Source organism: Antechinus flavipes, chromosome 1, assembly GCF_016432865.1.
Source record: "Antechinus flavipes isolate AdamAnt ecotype Samford, QLD, Australia chromosome 1, AdamAnt_v2, whole genome shotgun sequence".
Classification (NCBI taxonomy): Eukaryota; Metazoa; Chordata; class Mammalia; order Dasyuromorphia; family Dasyuridae; genus Antechinus; species Antechinus flavipes.
In genome coordinates this window covers 470,975,231-470,997,851 of record NC_067398.1, presented here as the reverse complement: position 1 = coordinate 470,997,851, position 22,621 = coordinate 470,975,231, and the positions used below count along the sequence as shown (strand labels likewise).

The 22,621-nt window shown below is 33.1% G+C and overlaps 1 protein-coding gene across 2 annotated transcripts in view; it reads right to left on the bottom strand.

The window, feature by feature from the left end:
* Positions 1-265: 265 nt before the first annotated feature.
* Positions 266-22,621, bottom strand: part of ATP6V1H (ATPase H+ transporting V1 subunit H) — a 92,286-nt gene continuing 69,930 nt past the window's right edge. For both annotated transcript variants that reach the window (XM_051970199.1, XM_051970200.1), the window contains 2 exons: positions 20,520-20,633; positions 266-666 (listed from right to left, as the gene is read on the bottom strand). In XM_051970199.1, coding sequence (XP_051826159.1) covers positions 606-666; positions 20,520-20,633 — 175 coding nt within the window. In that variant the 3' untranslated portion in view covers positions 266-605. The remainder of the gene's footprint in view (positions 667-20,519; positions 20,634-22,621) is intronic.

Genomic DNA, 22,621 nt, shown 5'->3' with positions numbered 1-22,621 from the left:
ACCATTTATTCACTCTTCCTGAAATGTCCTCTTCCTTTTGTTGAATCCCTACCCATTTTTGAAACCCAACTTTTAAAACTGACCATTCTGTGTAAATATCTAAAAGAGGCAAAAATGTTCTTTATATTAATCACTTTACCCTAACTTTTTAAGGATCTTTTCTGGGATAATAATGACTCTAAAGCAGAAGGGGGATATTTCAAACATTCAGTTTCTGAAAAGGCAAGAATGAGAAAAATATTTGGAGAAGATGTTTTGACAAGAATACTCTGGAATGTATAACTTTTAATAGTTTTTTTCATTTCAAGACAACAATAAATATAGAAAACAAAGGCAATACATTTAACAGCTATATTTTTGCAGATAGGGAAAGAATTAGCTATTTAAAAGGGAACTGTTAAAATTATTCAAATGATACAGTGTAACAGATAATCATTTTCACCAGAAGACAGTTTAAGAAAGAAAACTGGGGAGAAGAATTTTCAGCATAGCAGGAGGTGAATATTACAAATAAAATCATTTACTCTTGAATCTAAATATTAAGATTCACACTCCAGTTATGCCACTGTATGGAGAGTTGGAAATTTTGAAATTGACATCACTATTCAACTTCTTGCAGTAGCTGTTTGAGGTTGTTCCGACTGTAATTGTTTACCAAGATATTCCCTGAAAAAAATAAAAATAAAATTAGCATTTACAAACAAAATGTCACCCCAGCTTCAATTCCAATTCCCACATTCCAGAAAACAAAGGCACAAACCATGCTGCTACAGATCCTTCTCTTTCAAACCAAAATATTGTATGACTATAACTTTTGCTTACCACAAAAGATTCATAAATGTTGATAGCTAACTACTTCTGGAAAAAGAAGAATTCCTAAATCTCAGACTTGGACACTAACAATATTAATCCTGGCTTTCCCCAGAAAATACATCCCAACTCAATCTCCTATGTGCTTCTTGAATTACTGAGCCAGGAGAGAAATGGTCTTCTTACTCCTTGTTCTTATTTCTAGAATGCTCTTTTCTTGTCTTCTCTCAAACTCTGAGTTATTACTTTCCCTACCTTTATCATTTGGTTCAAATCCTTGCTACTTTGATTTCCTGGGCTCCAGCTTATTTCCCTTCCATTCACAAATAATTTTTCACCTGGTATGGTCTTCGTCTCTCCTATAACCCCTGTTTCATATCTGGGGACTTTACTTCATGTACAGACTTTCCTTCAAACACAACTCTCAGCAACTCAATTTTCATCAAACTCCTCAACTCCCACAACCTTTATTATCATTTCTGTTTTACTGATCCTAAACTCGAAATTCTCCGATCACAATGCTCCTATTGTTGAATTCTTGAGACTCTTTCACTAAATATATTTTTGCCTTTACCAGCTACTCTTCAAGTATACCATTATCATCTTGGTCTCATTTCCTTCCTTTTATTCTTAATCTTGTACTTTATTTTTGAGCCCCCTGTCCTCTTGTTTCTTTGCCAGTTAAGGCTCGTCAAATTCCAAACCTGGATTATGCCTCTATATCATCTTTGCTCATTTTGTGGTGAATGCTGTGAAAGAAAGTCACAACTATGGCACAAGATTCATTATTATAAATGCACATGTACATTCAATTAGACCCTAGCTGCTCTATAGGAGTTTTTTGGTCCTCTGACTGAATCAAAATGGTATTTTTCCACATGGCTATTCCAAACTTTCCCTTCTTTTCTCACACCTCCAGAACTATCTTTCTCTTTTCCCCTCCTTCTCCACAAAGTCATATGACACATTCTCTTTTCTTTCTTATTTCATACTTCAATTTCTACTTGTCATTGCTCTTTTAGTGATGGAATGAATGGATCAATAAATGAATGGGTGACAATTCTTCTGGTACTTTAGATTCTAGCTCTGCCATTTTCTAAGAATTTGTCCACTTAATCATTGTTAACCCTCATATCTTCTTATCCACTGGTTTCTTCTCTGCCCTTTACAAACACAGAGAGGCCTCTACATCCTTAAAAATATTTGTCTTGACATTGTTCTATCAAGCCCTATTCCTATATATCATCTTTTCTTAGCCAAACTCCCAGAAGAACTGTGTCTTCCAGCATCTCCATTCCCTTAAACTCCTGCAATCTGACTTGTAATAACAACACTAGCCTAAAACTGTTCTCACAAAGATGAGACCTCTTAACTTCTAAATCCAAGGATCTTTTTTCAATTATTTATTTAAAGCTCTGTAACTTCTGACATTATTGACCAAGACTCTTCTACAAACCCTCTTCTCCCTTGGTTTGCATGCAAACTCCTTCTTGGTTCTTTCTCCTCCTAACTTTCTGACTTTTCCTTTTCAGTATCTTTTGCTTGATTCTCATGCTATTCTTCTGTGGGTAGCCCTCAAAGTCTGGGCTCTCTTCTCTTCAATTTTCTTCTCTTTCTATAGTATCTATCTCAGTGATCTCAATCCCTAAAGGAGTTCAGTTATCTTTCTCACTCCATTTCTCTGTTTATACTGTTCCCTATGCAATACATATACATACATACATATATATATATATATATATATATATATATATATATATATTTGGTTTTAGGTCCACATTAACAATCGCTAGTTAGACATCTTTTCATGGATATCCCATAAGGGCCTCAAACTTGAGAGTATCTAAAAATTTATCCCTCTACCAAATATTTCTATTTCCATTAAGAACAGTACCATTTTTCCTCAAACTCTTAAGAGATATCCCTTCATTATTCCCCTTTCTTCACACTCTTACATTTTAATTGCCAAGCCTTTCTGATTATACCTCCTCCTACATGCATCCCTTTCTTTTCATTCCATTTCTAACCTAGTTAAGATCTTTATCATCTCATGCCTGGATTGCTACATTAGCTTCCTAATGTGTCTCCTTGCTTCTAAACTCAGCTCTAATCTATCCTCCAAACAGTTGACAAACTGAGCTTTCTAAAACATAGGCATGACTATGTCACTTCAGCTATGCAAAAATGTTCAGTAGCTCTTTACTACTTATAAAGTATAAAGCCCTCGATGAAATGGCTCCAGTCTTATTTTTTAGCACTCTCTTTTATATATTCTCTATACTCCCTCCTCTCCTCTGCTCCCAGTTATTACTGTTCTTACACCCTTTAAATTATATTTCATTATCTCTGTACATGTCTATCTTCTCTCCCCCATCACCTGAATGTAAGCTCCTTAAAGATAGGGGCTGTTTCTGTTTTTTTAGCCCCCAGGACCTAGCATTATACTTTGCATCAAGAAGGTACTCAATAAGTATTTATTGAGTTGAAATTCTAATGAAAGCATTTTGTGCTTTTACAGATGGACTAAGCAATAACTGTGGTTATCAAAAAAGAGCTTAAGTAATTCTGTATAAATGCTGGGAGAAAAACACAATTTCAATTTACTCTATTGAATTTAAAGGTCCTTTTTTTCCAATATTGCTCCTGAAATTAAATGTGCCTGGGACATGCTAGTGTGAAGGACACACAAAAATCTCCATCAGAGAATACGGAACAAAAATGCACTCAAATAAACCTAACACTATTCATGTTGAGCTCATCCACTGAGATCTGCTAGTTACCCAGGAACTATTTTTATGCTTTAATGAGCATACTTATTTTAATTTCCAGAACTTTCTTTTCCAATGTATGAAAAATGGCCTTAAAGTTGGCCAGTAACATATGAGAATAAACTTGGAAAGCATAAATGCTTTGCAGTGTAAATTTTGGGTACCAAAACTGAAAGACAGTATGGTACAATGGAGGAAGAACAATGGAACTCAAGGAAAGAGATCTGGATTTAAATCATGGTTTCACCATTTACTATGTGATGTTGGCAACTGTGACCCTCAGTTTCCTCATTTTTAAACAGGGAAAATACCTGTTGGTAGAAGGGTCAAAAGAGATAATGTATAGAAAGTGCTTTGTAAATTTAAAAATACTATATGAACATAAAATCTATGACTCTAAGAGAAAGGATAGGAAAGTGCAATGAAAAGTCTAAAGCAGGATCAGGAATGGCTTAATGGACAAAATCTAATTCAATAAACATTTATTAGAGCACGTAATATGTGCTGAGCACTGTGTTAAGCACAGGAGGAGTTAGAAAGTTTAGTGAAAGCAACACTCGATATTTATCAAGCTCACCACTAGATGCACAACTTTGAAGGTTGGGACAGTTAATTTTATATTCCTACCAACTAATATAGTATCTGACTTGTTGACTAATTAGTAATATATGATAAGAACATTAGAAAGATAAAATATGGAGTAAGATATGAAGCATGAAAGAGAAGATCATTACTAATAAATATAGGATTTCAGGAAGAAGGTGGCAGGTATTGATTTTAAATGAAAGATAGAAATTTAGAAGGCAAGAGGGACAAGGAGCACATTCTGTGCAAAGTACAGTTTGACAATGGTATAGAGCAATTGTATCAGTGTTTATTGAGTTGAAATTCTAATCAAAGCATTTTGTGCTTTTACAGATGGACTAACCAATAACTGTGATTATCAAAAAAGGATTTAAGTAATTCTATATAAATTCTGTGCATAATCGAAACTGATCCCTGATTGAAGCATATTGTCTTAGAAAACCACAAATTGATACTATCTATACTGTAATGTATTTTTATTTCATTAAACAAAAATTTTTAGTTACATTTTAATCTCATTTGGCAGCACTACAGAGTTGGGGTGGTATGGAGGCAAAGTAAATTTGAGATACCATGAACACATATCAGTAAAACATTTACAAGACAAGAAGAGATTCAGATTTCTAAAAAAGAGACATATATGTTTAGAAATAGAAATTTGTTTAGAAAATTAGAAAATTATTTACACTGAGGCAATAATCAAATTTGTAATAATGCGTAGAATGGATAGGGAGAAGAAGATGGATGGAGAGACAGAGAGTCAGACATGTCAAACACAGGACAGTAACTCTTCTGAGTGTGGCCCTCAAGCAGATTAAAATGTAATTGGGAAAGTTAACAAAATAAATAAAAATAAAATAGAACATAAATGATGCTAATATGTACTTTTCTAAATCAGTATGTGATCCATATATATGTTTGTGTATGGTTTAGTGATTCTCATTTCTACTTGAGTGCTACAACACTGGCTTACTGAATTAAATACAAAAATTCTCTGACACTTTAAATGTCACAACCTAGCTCTTTTCTACATTTCCAGTATTTCTACATTTAACTTCCTTTCACACTCTCTAATGATCCAACTAAATAGGACTACTTGCTATTCTTCCCCTTCCATCTCCCTATTCTTTTCATTGGCTATTAGTGTATTTACAATATTTTTTCTCATCTCTACTAAACAGTTTACCTGGCTTCCTAAAACACTACCTTCTGCAAGTCTTTCTCCTACTTCCATAGCACCACGCTCCGGTCTCCCAGCTGCTAGTCTCTCCCCACCCACCCCCAATAAATTATATACTTACATATATGCATACATGTGTAATGTGTGTGTACATGTTTATTTTGTAGGTAACTAGTTATTTATAATATGTTGTTTCCCTCACTAGAATGTGAATTCTTTGAGTATCAAAGCTCTTTTTATCTTTCTTTGTATTCCCAGAAATTAGGACAAGCTTAATAAATGTTTATTAAATATGACAGCACATATGAATAATGTGTGTATGTACATGTATGAACAGAGAAGGGAGGAAAGAATGGAGGAAGAGTTGACCAAGAAAAGAATCCTGAGAACTGCCTACTTTTAGAACAGGAGTTCTTAACCTGGGATACAAAAATCCCCACGAGTCTGTGGATTGCCTGCAGAGGTATTTTTGAACTTTATTTTTATTTCTACTAATCTCTAACATTTATAATTTCCTTTGATTATGATTGCAAAAAACAAATATTATTGTGAGAACAGATCAAGAAACTTTTAACAAAACTACCAAAACAGTCATGACGAAAAAAAAAAAAAAAAAAAAAAAAAAAGGTTAAAATCCCCTGATTCGGAAGAAAGAGAACTTTAAAATGAATGGTAAGAAAGGAAGTAGTATAACAGGATAAAGTTAGAGAACCTAAGAGAACTATTCAAATAATAGATGAGGAATAAGATAAAGCATTTTGAGTTATTATTGGGAAGTTGATTTTTTAGACGAAGAATTCACCAGGGAAAAGGAAAGAAAAGTTGAAAGAGACTGAGGAATAAATCAATTGCTCAGAAGTGGTGGCAGAAAGATCAAGTTACTCTTCAAAGAATTTTTGCAATTGAAAATACGGAGAGATTTTAAAATGGAGAAGGCAATCGTAGAAGTGCTCACATTTTTAAAATAAAGTAGAAGAGGTTATTCAAAAGGAGTAAGAATCAAATATCTTTTGAAATATAAAAATTTCAAAAATTTACCCCAAAATTTATTTTTTAATGTGCTTGTCAAAATTAGTACTATGCTTCCAAATGTTCAGAACTCAATTCCAACATTAATATTAGAATGAAACAAAAAAGACTATTTAAAAGAAATTCACATATGGGACAATGAAGCACATTAAAAGAGCCTTTAATCATTCAATTCCTTTGTTACATAGTACTAAAAACAAGCAAACAAAAAATTGGACTAAATTCCCTAAAACAAATGTATCAATGATGAAAATAAAAAGGACCTGTCACTGAAAAACCTCTAACTCTTATTATCTATGTGACTTTAAGTAAACTACAACCTCTGTAAGCCTGTTTCCCCATCTTTAAAATGAGAATTTCATACTAGATGGCTTCTTCCCTTCTCTAATTTGGAGGATCCCTTTCAACTCTAATTTTGTGATCTTTTGAGTAATGGAATTGAAATGACTGGAGAGGGAGAAATAGATAAAATACTCATCCTTCAATAAAACAATACATATTTTTGCATTTGATTCATTCAAAGCAACATGGGAAACTAAAAGTAAAATATGTTTTCTGTCTCAATCAGTATTGGAGGCAAGATATATAACTCTGGGGAAGAAAAAACTTGGGGAAAAAAAAAAGTATTGTTTAAGTGAAGTATTGAGTTTTCATTAGATAACAAATGAAAGAACCTATAAAGCTAGACCAGACCCAGAACACATTCTGCAAGGTTATATTACTTGTAATCAGTACTTACACACGAAGTGTCAGAAGCCATCCCCTTATTAGAGCCAACATATTGGCATATTGAGATGCTAAAGAAAAATGTAAATATTATGACATTTTATTTGGCAGGGCTATGTATCACAATGTGAAATGAAGTTTAGTTTTGGTCACTTACAATTTTCTTATATAGCACCAATGTAGCAGAATGACCAGATGTTCACTAGCTGTGTGACCGTGGTCAAGTTACAGAATCCTAAGTAACAAATATTCTTCATTAACTTAGTTTTCCATAGAATTTTAAAACTGGAAGAAATCCTAATATGCAGTATAATATAAGGGATAGAATTTTGAAGTTGGAGTCAGAAAAACATAGGTTCAAATCCTTCCATAGATAGTTATAAACTATGTCACCCTGGGTAGTTTGATTGCCATCTCTTGGTCTCAGTTTCTCATCTGTAAAATGAAAAGGTTGGACTAATTCACTTCTGAGGTTTATTCTTGCTCTCAAAGCTATGGTCCCATTGCCTAAGACTTATGCTACTTTCTCATTTCTCCAATGTAAAATTACTAACAAATGCTTATCCAGCTTCCGCTTGAAGATTTCCAATGCTATAAGTAAAGTAGTCCATTCTACTTTCAAAATTTTGGAAATTTCTCCTGTTAAAAGCAAGCCTAAATTAATCTCTTTGTAACTTCTACCTGTGGCTCCTAATTCTGCTCTCTAAAGCCATTTAATCCTACTTCTAAAAAATGGTCTTTATACACTTTATACACTTGAACAATGATGTCAGCCCCTCACCTTGAATCCCCATATACATCTTAACCTTTTCTTCTCCAGTTAAACTTTCCTAGTTTCTTTAAATAATTCTTACAAGAATCAAGGTCCTTTCCCATCTTGGGAAAGACCATCTCATCTTGATAAAATCAATGACTTTCCTAAAATGTGATTCACAAATCAAAAAACAATATTCCAGATAAAGTCAGATCAGAGCAGAATACAAACAGACTATACCTTCTCAATCTTTGAAGCCCATGATCTCATTTGTTTTTTCAGTTGCCATAATAGACTATTCACTCATACTGAGCTTACAATTTACTAAGGCTATCTAGCCTTGCTTTCCCAATCTTAAACTTACAAAATAATCTGTAATTAAGTGTAAAACTTTATATCAATCCCTATTAAGTTTCCCCTAATCAGATCCAGACCAATTTTGTTACATGTCAAAATCTTGTCAATCCTGTCTTTGGAGTTCAGTATGTTTATGAGATCTCCTCAACTTTGTATCATCTATGATTAACCTTTATGTTCTTCAAGCAACTCCTTATATCCCTCCTCCCTCTCTCTCTCTCTCTTTCTCTCTCTCTCTCGAGTTATGGGACCCTGCCGAGGGGGAGTACTGAGGCCACCTTGACCTTTGATGCACAATAAGTTTTCTGCCATGTTGCAGAAATGCCCTTGTTGACCAAGGAGGAATGGTTTGTGATTGTTGGAACGAATGTAAGCCAAGGGTCCTCTCTCTCTCTCTCTCTCTCTCTCTCTCTCTCTCTCTCTCTCTCTCTCTCTCTCTCTCTCTCTTTTTTTTTGCTGAGGCAATTGGGGTTAAGTGACTTGCCCAGGGTCACATAGCTAGGAAATATTAAGTGTCTGAGATAAGATTTGAACTCGGGTCCTCCTGACTTCAGGGCTGGTACTCTATTCACTACGTCATCTAGCTACCCCTCCTTACCACTCTCTAAAGCAGTAATTCATTAAGTACAATCCAGAGAATCCTTTCAGAGGGTCTACAAATTCATAATTTTTTTTATTTTTAATATGGTAAATATTTACAAACATAACCCATAAAAACAAAAATTATTTGAACAGATCCTCAATAATTTTTAATAGTATAAAGATATTGAGAATAAAAGTTTGAGAACCACTGCTCTAAAGTACTGAAGTCAAAAGTTTTGTAATCTGCTTTTCCCAAATCAAATATATATGCCAAATTATACTGTTATCTACAACACATCTTCTTTACCAATAACAAGATAAAAATAGGTAATGACTAGACTAAACCTAAAAATTATTTCTTCATTTAATAAAAAGCAACATAAAAACTAAAGAATTTTCTTTGGTCTCTCACTCCTTAATTTAAATCCTTTGATATTCCAATGTGAAGAACTGCTTTTACAATTTAAAACAATGGGTCATTCTAACAAACACATAAAAAGGAATATACTCTTTTATGTTCTGTCAATGTAAAAAGCAATTTGAGAGGCATTTTGACATTTCAGAATTTTGCTACTATTAAATATCATCTTCTGGAGAAAAAAAAGTTTGATTCATCATATTCAGCTTTTTCTTATCCCAAACCACATTTAATCCTAAATAGGACTATTTAAATTACATCCCCCCAAAAAGGCTCACTTTATAAATACAAAAAGTAATGGATTTTCAAAGAATATACTAGTGTTTTAGTATAATCAAAATATTAATGTATCAATAAATCAACCTTATCATTGAGTTCAAAAGATTTCCTAGCATGTAACATTTAACCATCAAATTTTTTCTATCTTTAACTATTCAACCAATATAAATTTTTGTTTGCTTTGAATAGTCTAATAGTTATTTGTAAACAAAACAGTACAAAATAAAAAAGATTATGAATACTTTACACACGAAGACATAATATGTTTCAATGGAGTAAAAAAAAAAAGTCTATTACTACCAGCACAAAACTGAACATGTTTCTGAGGATAACTGGGAGAAAGTCAAATAAAAAACAACATATTTTATCTAAAATATTATACATATCAGTAATGAAAACTGTGATTTCGAAAATTTTCAGGGACCCAAATAGGGTGGGGGAAAGGAGCATTCAGGAAAACCACATCCCCAAAATGAATATTATGGCCTTGAAAAAAGTCTACAATGCTCAGGTGTATTTTTAAAAATATTTTCTTCAAAGCAAGTGAAATCTGATAACTGTTCTAATTATTAATTTATCAAAATTTCAAAAATAAAATACAGAGATACTTGAATGCACAAACACCAGACAACTATTAAAAATGGATAGTGATGATTTCCAAGGAATGCTACACCTCAAGAAGGAAACAAAAATAACTGAAACAAAAATCAATGGAAGGAACTTTGGTGACCAACTAGTCTATTTTTTTTTTTTTTTTTTTTTGGCTGAGGCAATTGGGATTAAGTGACTTGACCAGGATTACACAGCTAGGAAATGTTAAATGTCTGAGATCAGATTTGAACTCAGGTCCTCCTGACTTCAGGAATGGTGCTCTATATACACTGTGCCACTTAGCTGCCCCTAATCTAACTCCTTTCTAAGCATGCACTTACTCTACAAGATTTCCAGGCATGATCACACAGGTTCTACTTAAATACCTCCAATCATGAGGAATCAACAACTTCACTACCCAGCCCACTTCATTTCTGAACAGCTCTAATTTTAAAAAATCTTTACTTGTAATGAGCTCAAATCCATTTCCTATTACTTTTCATTATTTACTGGTCCTAAAGATGTCTTTCTAGTCTCAGAGAGAATAAAATTAATCTTTCACACTACACTTCTATCTTTAAATACTTATAGTTAGTTATTATGTTCCTTTTGAAGTTTTCTATTCTCTAAGATAACACATCCAATTATTTCAACCAGCATGATTTGGCCTGACTTCAAATAACTGGCTTGAATCATAATCTTGAACATGTTATAATTTTCTAAAATGTGGCCCTCAAAACAGAAGAGATAATGGAGTCAAAGAAGATTTCAGCAAGACTAGCAGAGGGATATATACTACTAGTAAAGTAGAATCCCATTAATGACCTCTATTGAGCTTGTATTAAATTATTATCTTTCTCACATAAATTACTATATTTATCTTTTATCATCCTATTCTTGTTTTACTGGTTTCCTGAAAACCCAATTTATTAAACAAAAATAAATGGCTTACTTTTTACATGCCACTTTTAACATTTATGTAATACTTTCATGATATACTTATTCTGACCCTTGAAACAGTCCCATGAAGCAGTAAGTGGGAATAATCTTCCTGTTACACAAATAAGGAAAATAGCGCTCAGATGTTAAATGATTTTTGCAAAGCTAACGGGAATTCGAACTGGAGAGGATCATCTAATACAAATTAATTTTAAAGATGAGGAAAATAAGTTTGTGGAAAGTGATTTGACAAAGTTCAGTTCAGAAGAGGTTGTAAAGGATGACTCCAAAACTAGGGCTTAACTCCAAATCTATTACTCTATCCCTCACAGACCATATTATTTCCAATAATTCAAAGCCTACTTGTTGGATCTGGCATAAGAGTGATTTCAGCCCCCTCTGGATCAAGCCCACTTCTCAAAGTCAAGGAAAATAGAGTTAAGAAACTAGTGTCTACTAAAGTACCAGTTATTATGCTAAATAGTGGAGATAGAAAGAAAGGCAAACAAAATGAATCTCTGCACTCAAGTAGCTCCCAATCTAATGGAGGAAAGATATTCCAACAACTAGGTATGAATACAATACAAATGGGATAAACTGGAGATAATCACAAAGGGAAATCAACTAGCATGAATGGGAATTGGGAAGGTAAAAAAGGGAAAGGCTGAGTGTTGAAGCAAAGCAGGGAAGCCAGGAAAGAGGTATGAGCAGAGAGAAACATAAGAAGATATGGGGAACAACCAGTGAACATAATGAGCTTGAAAGCAATAGGGAGGTGACAGGGTCAAATTGCACTTTATGAAGATAAATCTGATAGCCAGGTGGAGAACATGTTGGAGTAGGTAAAGATTTAAGAAAAGGGGACCAAAGAGCAGACTCTTACACTGGTTCAGGAGATGATGAGGGCCTGTGCAAGAGTGAGGTGGCTGTGTCAGATGAGAGGAAGAGATGTATTCAAAAGATGTTGCACAAGAAAAATCAGCAAATCTCAGTAACAGATTACGTAAGGAAATGAGAGGAAGGCGTTCATGAATGATACCTAGGTAGCAAGCCTGGATGACTAGGAGTATAGTGGTAGCCTCAATAGTGATAAGGAAGTTAGGGAAAAGTTTTGGGAAGAAAGATAATGAGCTCAGTTTTAGACATTCTAAGTTTAAGAAGGCGAAGGGATATTAATTTTGGTATACACAACATGTCCACCTCTTTGTGACCCAAAATAGTGGTTTTTCTTGTAAAAATACTGCAGTGGTTTACCATTTCCATCTCCAGGTCATTTAATGATGAGAAATTGAAGGTTATATGACTAGTTCAGGGTCACATGGCTAATAAGTGTTTGAGGTCACATTTGAACTCAGATCTTCCTGACTCCAGGCCAGGCATTCTATCCATTCATTGTATGTACCACTTAGCTTCCCACTATGCTGGATAAATAACAAGGAGTAAATAATCTGAGTTTAAAATTTAGTTGTGAATAATAAATAGGTAATTACTTCAATGCTAACATATCAAAATAACCAAGAAATATGGCTGCTGAATTGATATTGAAAATTTCAAGGAAAAAAAAAATTTAATCTGTATATTCTCCCACAAAAACCAATTCCATATTATTGTTCTATAAGAAATGACCAGCAAGATAAATACAGAGAGGACTGGCGAGACTTACATGAACTGATGCTAAGTGAAATGAGCAGAACCAGGAGTTCATTATATACCTCAACGACAATACTATTTGAGGATGTATTCTGATGGAAGTAGATCTCTTCAATAAAGAGAGCTAATTCAGTTTCAATTGATCAAGGATGGACGGAAGCAGCTACAGCCAAAGAAAGAATACTGGGAAATGAATATAAACTGCTTGCATTTTTGTTTTTCTTCCCGGGTTATTTATAGCTTCTGAATCCAATTCTCCCTGTGCAACAAGAGAACTGTTCGGTTCTGCACACATATATTGTATCTATGATATACTGTAACCTATTTAACATGTAAAGGACTGCTTGCCATCTTGGGGAGGGGGTAGAGGAAGGGAGGGGAAAAATCAGAACAGAAGTGAGTGCAAGGGATAATGCTGTAAAAAATTACCCTGGCATGGATTCTGTCAATAAAAAGTTATTAAAAAAAAAATTCCAGAATTTTAAAATACTAATCATCAGTTTTGCTAATTTCTTATTTAAATTTAAATTCATTTAAAAAGGGTATTTCTCCTTCATGAAAACAAATAACTCATGAGAACAGTAATATATACTATTGGTTCCAAAATAAGAAATATCTAAAAATGACCCAAAAATAAACTTGTACAAAATCTTTACATACACCAAGAAACCATCATATAATGAACTCCTCAAATAATTCAACTTTTTCAAATAAAATCAAGTCCCTTCACAATTTAAAATAAATTATTATTCATAAATAAGAAAGTCCTAATGATATTGAAAAAAAAACTAAATAGAAGTAATCATCAGTAGAAGATGACTAGCTTTCCCAATCTTTACACGGATCTAAATTTCAGGAGAAATACGAATAACAAAAAGAAACAATATTAGAAATCAATTTCTGAAACCTGATCCACTGGTAGAAACTCTATTATTAGGACAAAAAAATAAAAATAAAAAACAAAACAGACCAGGTATCTTTATTAACTATAAAGAAAATAACCTTCCTTTTTCAGTAACAATAAGTTTTTAAAATTATATTTTAAACTACTGGATTGTTAATTCAAATTATTAGCTATATTTTAGTTCATAGATTAAATCAGTGGACAATTGGTCAAAGGCTGATCAATTTTTTTTTTCTGAAAAATTAAAAGTTAATGTACCTGCCACTAGTCACTTAAAGATTATTAGTTCATGATTTAAAAAAAAAAAAAAAAAAAGATTGGTGAATGGTTGTAATATTTGTTGTTGCTGCTGCTGCTGCAGGGAAAATAACTTTTCCAAAAATAGTAAATGTTCTTGTGATGGACAAAACTATAAAATCAATCAAGGATGTGTATTAGGGATAATGGCCTAAATACCTATCTTGTATATATGCCTACATTTAGTATTCCATTTCTTTATATTTCTTTTCATGTTAAAGTTAATATTTCTTCTTCAAAGTTCTATTTAATAGGTGTATATCCATATTGGCCTATATTTTTCAAATTAAAAGTTTAAATCTTAATATTTCAGAAAAACACATTCATATGAAGGCTGCTATGCACTTGTTTCATGTCCAACACATCTCTTTTTACAGAGATAATATGGATGGTATCTTCTCATCATATTACTACTAGCAACATACTTATCCTACTTACATCTACCATGATTCTTCCCATTGTATTCCATAGTAATAGACAAGTCAGAAATATTAGTATCCTATAAACAACAAGCATACATCATTATTTGTTGTGCTAATTAGAATGGCTTTGGTTGGCAGGAAATGTCCTGGAATTATTGAAAGAGCTGAATGATTTCCCCACAGTAATACAACCCACTCATTTATTCCAGTTCAATTCTAGATTGTCTACCTGTAAGACCTGTCATAAAACAGGTATTGAAAGACTAATCCAATGGAACTTCTATCTAACTACAAGTCATAATCTAAGCAATATGTATATTCTGTCTGGCAACATGCTTTACTAAATCAATATCCTTTGCATGATTAGAGCAGTCCAATGGCATTATATGCCTTACACTGTCAATATGTTATTTGTGAAGGGCTGCATTTGGAACACTCAATAACTTAGGTAATCTCTTTTCTAATCTGGATTTTTAATTGATTACCGTCTATGAAACTGGGTGAAAGTGTATTTTCTGGTTATTACCTTGTCTCATTATAAGAAGTATTGCTATGAGTTACCCTTGTGGTTGCAGCATTTGAGATATGAGCAATATCTTAAGCCAGATATGAACTTGAGTCTTCATGACTCCAGGTCCAGCACTCTATCTACTGTGCATCTAAATGAAAAAGAATTAACTCTACAAAATTACTGACAAGTTTTAGTATTTATTTGTAGACCCGTAAGGTAGGAGAGTGACCACCTCCAAAAAAAGCTATTCCACTATGGGACAGTTATTATTAGGAAGTTTTTCTATCAAACCTAAATTTGTCACTTTGCAACTACATATCTGCTTCTAGTTCTAAAGAGTCTACTTTCATCTTGCAATCAAGAACAAACCTATCACTCTCCTACATGACAGTCCTTCAAATATTTAAAGACAGAAATAATGTGTTTCTCTTCAATCTCTTTTCCTCATCCTCAATCTTTGCTTCTCTAAAAATTCTCACTTGGAGACACTAGTGGGTTTCTAGTAGCTGTGTTTTAGTAATAGCAACTACTGAATCAAAGAAAGTTTGAATTTAGGGTCATAATATCCTAGATTTTGAGTTGAAAAATGCCTCAGAGGAATTCAATCCCTACCCTATTATTGTACAGATAAAGAAATTAGAATTTTAAATGATTAAATGACTTGACTAGGGTCACTGTTGTTAAGAGTCTAAGGAAGGATTTGAATTCAGGTTTTTCTAACTCCAAATCCATTATCTTATCTTCTACATCATCCTACATGTCACCACATTCCCTCATTGCATTTTTTTCATTGTTTTTATTTTTCACTATGTTAGGAATTTTCATTTGTTTGGTCATTTTAAAAACGTTTCTATCTACTATACCTCTCCATATTTTGCTTCTTTATGGGGACTTTAACCTTTGAGAATTTTTCTTTCTTGAGAGGTGGAAAATTCTGAATAAATAATTCTGGAACAGTTATTTTTTCTGAAATGTTTGGGGAAGACTGTTTGTAATTGTTTCTTGCAGTTACTTTTAAATTTTCTTGTGTTCCATACACTGTAGAGTACTGAGGTCATTGTAGACACCACTTTAAGCAAGAACTCCTACATGGGGTAATCTAAGACTGTTAAATAAAGAAAGTGAAGCAGGTTATGAAAGTCTTGAATGCCAAACAGAGGACATTTATATTAAATCCTGAAGGTTATAGGGAACTACTAGAGTTTACAGAATTAAGAAGTGACATGATTATATGTGTACCTTAGGAAGCACAATTGACAATTGAGTGGAGGTTAAGACTGAAGAGAGGAGAGAACTGAGTCAGGAAGGTCAGCCTCTACACTTTTTCAAAGAGTCCATGCATAATTAGGGTGATCAAGGCCCACACCAGAGAGGAGAAAAAGGGGTACATAAGAAAGATGTTTTGAAGGAAAAATCAACAGGCTTTGGCAAGAGACTGTATGAGGAAGGACAAAAATGGGGAGAGGAAAAAAAGAAAACATAGTAATACCCTTGATGGCAATATGGATGTTAGGGAGCTTAGCAGGTTTGAGGAGAAAGCAATGAATTCAGTTGTGGACATGTTAAGTGTAAGATGTCTATGCAATATTCAGTTTGAGATGTCCAACAGGCAATTGAAGATATGAGGCTGGAGGCCAAAGGAAAGATTAGGGCTAGACAAATGGATCTGAAAATTGTCTACATGGAGACTTCTGATTTCAACATTATTTTTTCATGTTAATAATAGGCAAATTTGTTTTCGTAACTTGTGGAATAATTTTTGGTCTTTATGCTCTTTGAGGATTTTTCTTTCCATTTCAGGTGAGCTATTTATGATACTAGATCTCACTTTTTAATTATTCTAAATAAAAGAATGAAGACAGGTTGTGATATGTTTTATGTCATAGAAAAATGGTGGATTTAAATCACACAGTAGAACTAAATGGGATCACTACAAATGTATGTTATCTAATTTCAAACATATCAAATAAAAGCAACATAGTCATTTTATTCCTCTGTGATTGTTTATTCCAGCTATCCATAATAATTACTGCAAATCCTGAGCAAATTACCTAACTTCTCTTTCGATTTCTTCAAGTATAAAATAGCAGTAATAAAAACACCTTTCAGAGTTGTGACAATTACATGAGATATCTATAAAGCTTTTAGCACAAAGTCTGGCACATAGTAGGCACTGATTAACTCATCCTTTCTCTCTTTCTTTCCGTGGTGCATAGCTGATAACATGTGAAAATGTGAAATTCTCTTTTGATGTGCATATTAAACAAATCTTACTCTATAGACACATAATTTGGGGGCCTTTTATGTAATGGCTAGTTGTTTTGAATTATTTGTTCCTGGGGGAAGGAATGATTATATCTAAATAGCTCTAAACAGGTTCTATAAATGTGTCACAGAATATTAGCCCCTGACAAAGATATCTCAATGATGGTGAGAATGAAGAATTGTTAGAAGTCATTATTAGTGTTCCAAAGTAGACAATCTCGGGTCTATAATTAAATTGTTAATATTGTTGTTTAGTCTTGTCCAACTCTTCATGAACCCAAATGGGATTTTCTTGGCCTTCCCCAGCTCATTTTATAGATGAAGAACTGAGATAAACAGGGTTAGTGATTTGCCCACGGTCACAGAGCTACTAAGTGCCTGAAGCCAAATTTGAACTCAGTAAAATGAATCTTCCTGTTGCCCAAAGAAAATCAAGAGTCAGTGTGAATTTCTGGGAGTTTAAATGAGCCTTCCAGGTGTCCCATATACAGACCAACATGATAGTCCATACCTTGCATTTAATAAACATTTGCATTATCATCTGATGAATAACTAAACCTAGAAAGGGACTGGAAAATTATCTAGGGGAAGAACAAGACAAAATTCATCTAATTATTTGCCTTAGTATACTTTTTAATCATACTTAAATTTCTTTCTCTATATATTTCAATTTACCTACCTCTACTGTAGAAATTCTGATGCTTGTAGAAAAATTTGTAATGGACCAAAGTTCTTATTGTCTATTATGATTCTTTAGGGGGAGGGGGAACTAAAGAAAAATTCAAAATATATAGGTGATTCTTCAAGAAATCTATGTATTAAAGAGTTCATTTATCAACCTCTACCTACAAAATTCAGTGTTTCTTTCCTGATGTCCTGAGCTTTCCATATGCACAAAATGTTGCTTCTGAATTATGAGCCGATTGATTAGATTTTAAAATCATTCTGTGGGAGAAAAATGATGAAATTTTATGATGTAAACTTATACAGCCAGGGTTTAACTATCAATTCACTCTAACAATATGTTGTCATTTTGTATAATTTTCTATATGTAAGGCACAGGGCTAATATTCTTCCAAGGACCAAGGGATACAGTTGTGTCTTTGTGATGAGATCAACAACCATTCATATCATTAATATGGTCTGTGAGCTGAGATCTGATCTACTAATAATGTCCTGCCATTTATGGTCCATAAAGGCTACTCTAGCACCCCATCACTAGAGTCCTCAAACTAATACACAGAGCCTTACTTGAAGCCTCTTATCTCTTATGACTAAGTTCAAAATGTGGAATTTAGAGAAGGATCAAAGGACATTTGTTGTTCTCATCATTTCAAATTACGCAATGATTCTTTTTAAAAGATCAGGAAACTGAACAGAACACAAATAAAACATACCAGTATTCTGATAGATTATATAAATTCCTTTTATTGCCTTAATAGATTTAGGAAAATTTAGATTTGAACTTCATAAATGAAATCCAAATGAATTAGTGCCACAAGCATAAAGAAACAATTTCAAAAGTACTGAAAATAAATTTGAATGTAAAGTCTATGTCAGTATGCAATAATCTATGATCCTGTCACTGCACTGACAGATTTTCAACACCATCTAAATTTTATTAAGTAAGTCTCAGAGAGATGCCTGACGTCCAGAGACATTAAAGGATCTGACCATGGTCACACAGCTATTAAGTATCCGAGGCAGAATTTGAATCTGGATTTCCTGATTCTAAATCTCTCTATCTAGACTCCATAATTCTCAAGTCTACCTAAAGTCAAATGAATTCTAGTTTTACCACTAACTATCAATTGTCCCCTGAAATGGAAGATATAGGTATAGATAATCTTAAAACAAGAATAATCCAAAAGTAGCTTGGATTTGCAATGAATCATTTTAAGTATATATGTATGTATATATGAATTATGTATACATAAAATAAGACACATATAGAGGCATATTTAGCTTGTGTATATAATACACATGCATATAAGTATATACTGATAAGTACATGTATAACATATAAAATATGCGTGGGGATATATGTATGTGTGTAGCCAATGGGTATATATAACATCATACACACACACACACACACACACACACACACACACACACACACACACAATATATTTTGGCCTGCATTTGCATAGACTTTCTTGTTGAAGTTTGGGAGGTAGGGGTAAAAGAGCAGGGAAGTAGTTTGGAGGGAAATGGGGAAGGACAATCCTGAAATATATTTTCCAGAAAGCAAAACAATTTATTTTAGATATATAAAAGTTGAATGTTAAAGTAGCTCATTTCTTCAAAGAAAGACTTGTAATGTTTTAATGCTGAGCAGATGAACACCATTCCAGAATGGCCTCTACTTTGATTCTCTCCTTATACTTTGGGAGGGGAGAGAAAAATAAGAAACCTATATCTTTTCCTTTTTCTCCATCCTCCCTAGGCATAATTGTCTACTTGGTAATCATACTACAGATATTTCTGAGTGGTAAGATCAAAACACTTAATGTATACTCCAACAATAGCCCCTCCTTACTAGTCTACTGTAATTATATATGGTACAATAGTAGAGGTTTGTTGTTTTGATTTTTTTAAAATCCATCCCAAGTCTAAATTAATTCTAGTCTTCAGAAATGGAAACTTTCCTCAGTCTACACTAAATATATTTCACAATAGCAGTATAAAAATAGCTCAATGTGAATTTATATTTGCTTAAAAGTGGAAAAATTCAGAAATATTTTCAATAATTTGATACTACTTTGAAAACATTAAACATAAAAGAAGATAGACCAATGATGACACCCAAGATATGTTAAAGCCAAAAAAGAAATAACTAGTGTCTCTGTCCTCAGAACAAACTGTTGGTGCTGCATCTGGGGAAATGGTCATGATTTGGTTTAAAAAAAAATAAACTAGAAAAGCAAAAAAGGAGAAGACAAAATATCTGTTACTGACACACAAAGATGATATATGCATATATAATATATGTAACATATTTATTAAGATGTTTTATTATCATGCTTGAACTGTTAAAATCCAGTAACATGGCCATGTAAAGTAAAATTAAAGATTTCCAAATCATGAAGAGATTTTAAAGTCATGAATAAATGGTGTTTATGTTTAATTGTGAAGCAATTTAGATTTCACTCAACCCTTCAAAATCAAAATTAAATTTATACCCCAAAAAGAGTTTTATCAGTTCAAAAAAGAATACTAATTGCTTTTGATGTTGGCACCACAAATACATATTTTCAGAGAGACTAAAACAGTTATCTTTAAAACAGCCATTTATTACTTAATATTCTAAATATATTTTTATAATTTTAACCTCATACTAATACTATCCTTGTTAAGGTATTTAAATAAAAATTTTCAGAATACAGAATGTAACACTTGAAATTTCAGATGGATATATGAGAAGAAGAAAATAAAAAGCTTTCACATACCAGTTGTGAACCATTAACTTCTGCACAGCCAGAAGAGCATTATAGCGAACCTGCTGGTCCTCATGATGCATATGGTTCATTACCAACTGCTTCCCACCAAGCTGTTCAATAACCCTGTGGAAAAGAGGAGACTGTGTGACAATGATGCAATTATTTTCAACCTCTTGCTGTTAAGAAGTAAAAAGTTCAACTTGTTATGACAGATATCAAAGTTTTTTTTAAGTAATTTAATACATTAGTAACCACATCAAAAATATATATACTTGTATCTTGCAATTTTTTAATGAAGCTGGACATATATATAATATTTACGCTCTATTTTAAGTTAAGAGAAAGAAGTCTTATTCCTATTTTTCTGCTATATTGTGTGTGTACATATATGCACACATGCATAAAAAGCTCCATCACAAAGGCTAAACCTTAAAAGGAAGAACTTCAAGAGGCAAAAAATGAGGATGACAATAATCACAGCTTACCTTTTTATAGTGATTTAAGATTTACAAAGAACTAAAAATACATTCCCATTATATCTTCACAAATGAAAGTTTATGTTCCTACTTTAAGATGAGGAAAGTAGGCATCAAGTGTAATAAAATCTATTTCAAGGTAAAAGGACCATTAGAGGTTTGTATCAAATTCACCATCCTCAGATGAGGGCTCATGAAAGTGATAATAACTTGCCCAAGATCATCCATGTGAGAAATAGGAGATCTGGGACTTGAAGGCAGAATCTCTAATTCCAAATCCAAATGGGGTAGGATTTCAACACTAGAGATAATAGTTTGAAACTATTACTAGGGAATGAGTAGCACTAAAACTTTCTGAGTAGAAATAGTGACATCATCCTACCAGTTTACAGGAACCATTTTAAAGGAAGTCATGCAGGGGACAGATTAGCAAGCCTCAGCACCATCTCAAGTGGCTGAGCACAGAAGTTTCTCACCCAGACAAACCTCGTAGCCTATGGTCTGGTGTTACTTTGCTGCACGTCAGTGTGCCCTTCTTCCATGGTCACTCAGTAGAACCCAAAAAGGAAATGCTTTCCATTACCTGTCAGAGCAGATGCCCCAGACCTAGTCCTATTCAAGATTGATTTGGATACTCCACCCTTTCACATTTATGTACTATCTTGGAGTCCACAGCTATTCTTTCCCAGTCACTGCAAAAATGCTGAAGTCAAGGAGGAAGAATTCTTAAGCTAACAAGGGAAGTGGAGGAAATCACAAGATAAAATAGATAATTTCAATAATTATTTGAAATATGAAAATTTTTGAAAAAACAAAACACTATCTCTTCTGGTTTTTCTCTTACATAACTAACTGCTGTTTAGGTTCTTTCAAAGATGCAATCAAGAATCATAACAAGTGATTAAAAAATAAGGACATAATGAATGCTAAAAAAATTTTTTTTAATATGCTGACAGTTGTAAGGTTTAATTATTTTACTTTGTCCTTGATAATTCATGAACCACTATAACAAACAATTGTCCCGAAATGTCATGAGCAGTCTCCTAGAGATGATGGGTTCTTCAGCAAAAGCTAGATGATTATTTTTTGTGTCCTTCTCACATATAGGCTGAACTACATACTAGACACTACTGACATCCCTTCTATCAAATTCCATGAATTCAATTTAAATTAAATTTCTGATAAAATACAAGTAGCAAAGTCTGGCAAGCAGCTGCTAATATGTGATTGGAATTGGGGGCAGAGGAGTAGGAATGGGATGGGGGAAAAGTCTGAATATCTAGATTTGGAATTAAACTCTTTAAGGATGAATGAACTAAAAGAAGCTGATGGCATTACTATAAGAAATTACTTTAGCAGGCAGAAAGAGTGAGGTAAAGAGATAAAAGAGGTAAAACATATAGGGAATATCAGGAAAGAACAATGTCAAAGAAGACAAGAGAGCTAGTCAACTGTACCAAATGCTATAAAAGGTCAAGAAAGATGACAATTGAAAGAAGACAATTCATTTGGTGATCTTTGAGAAAATAATTTTAGAAGAAATATGGGTTATGAAGTTACTTTGCAAGAGTGAATGAGTGGTAAGGAAGAAGTAGGAGAAAGTGAAAATTATTTTTTCTAGGAGTTTAGTAGTGC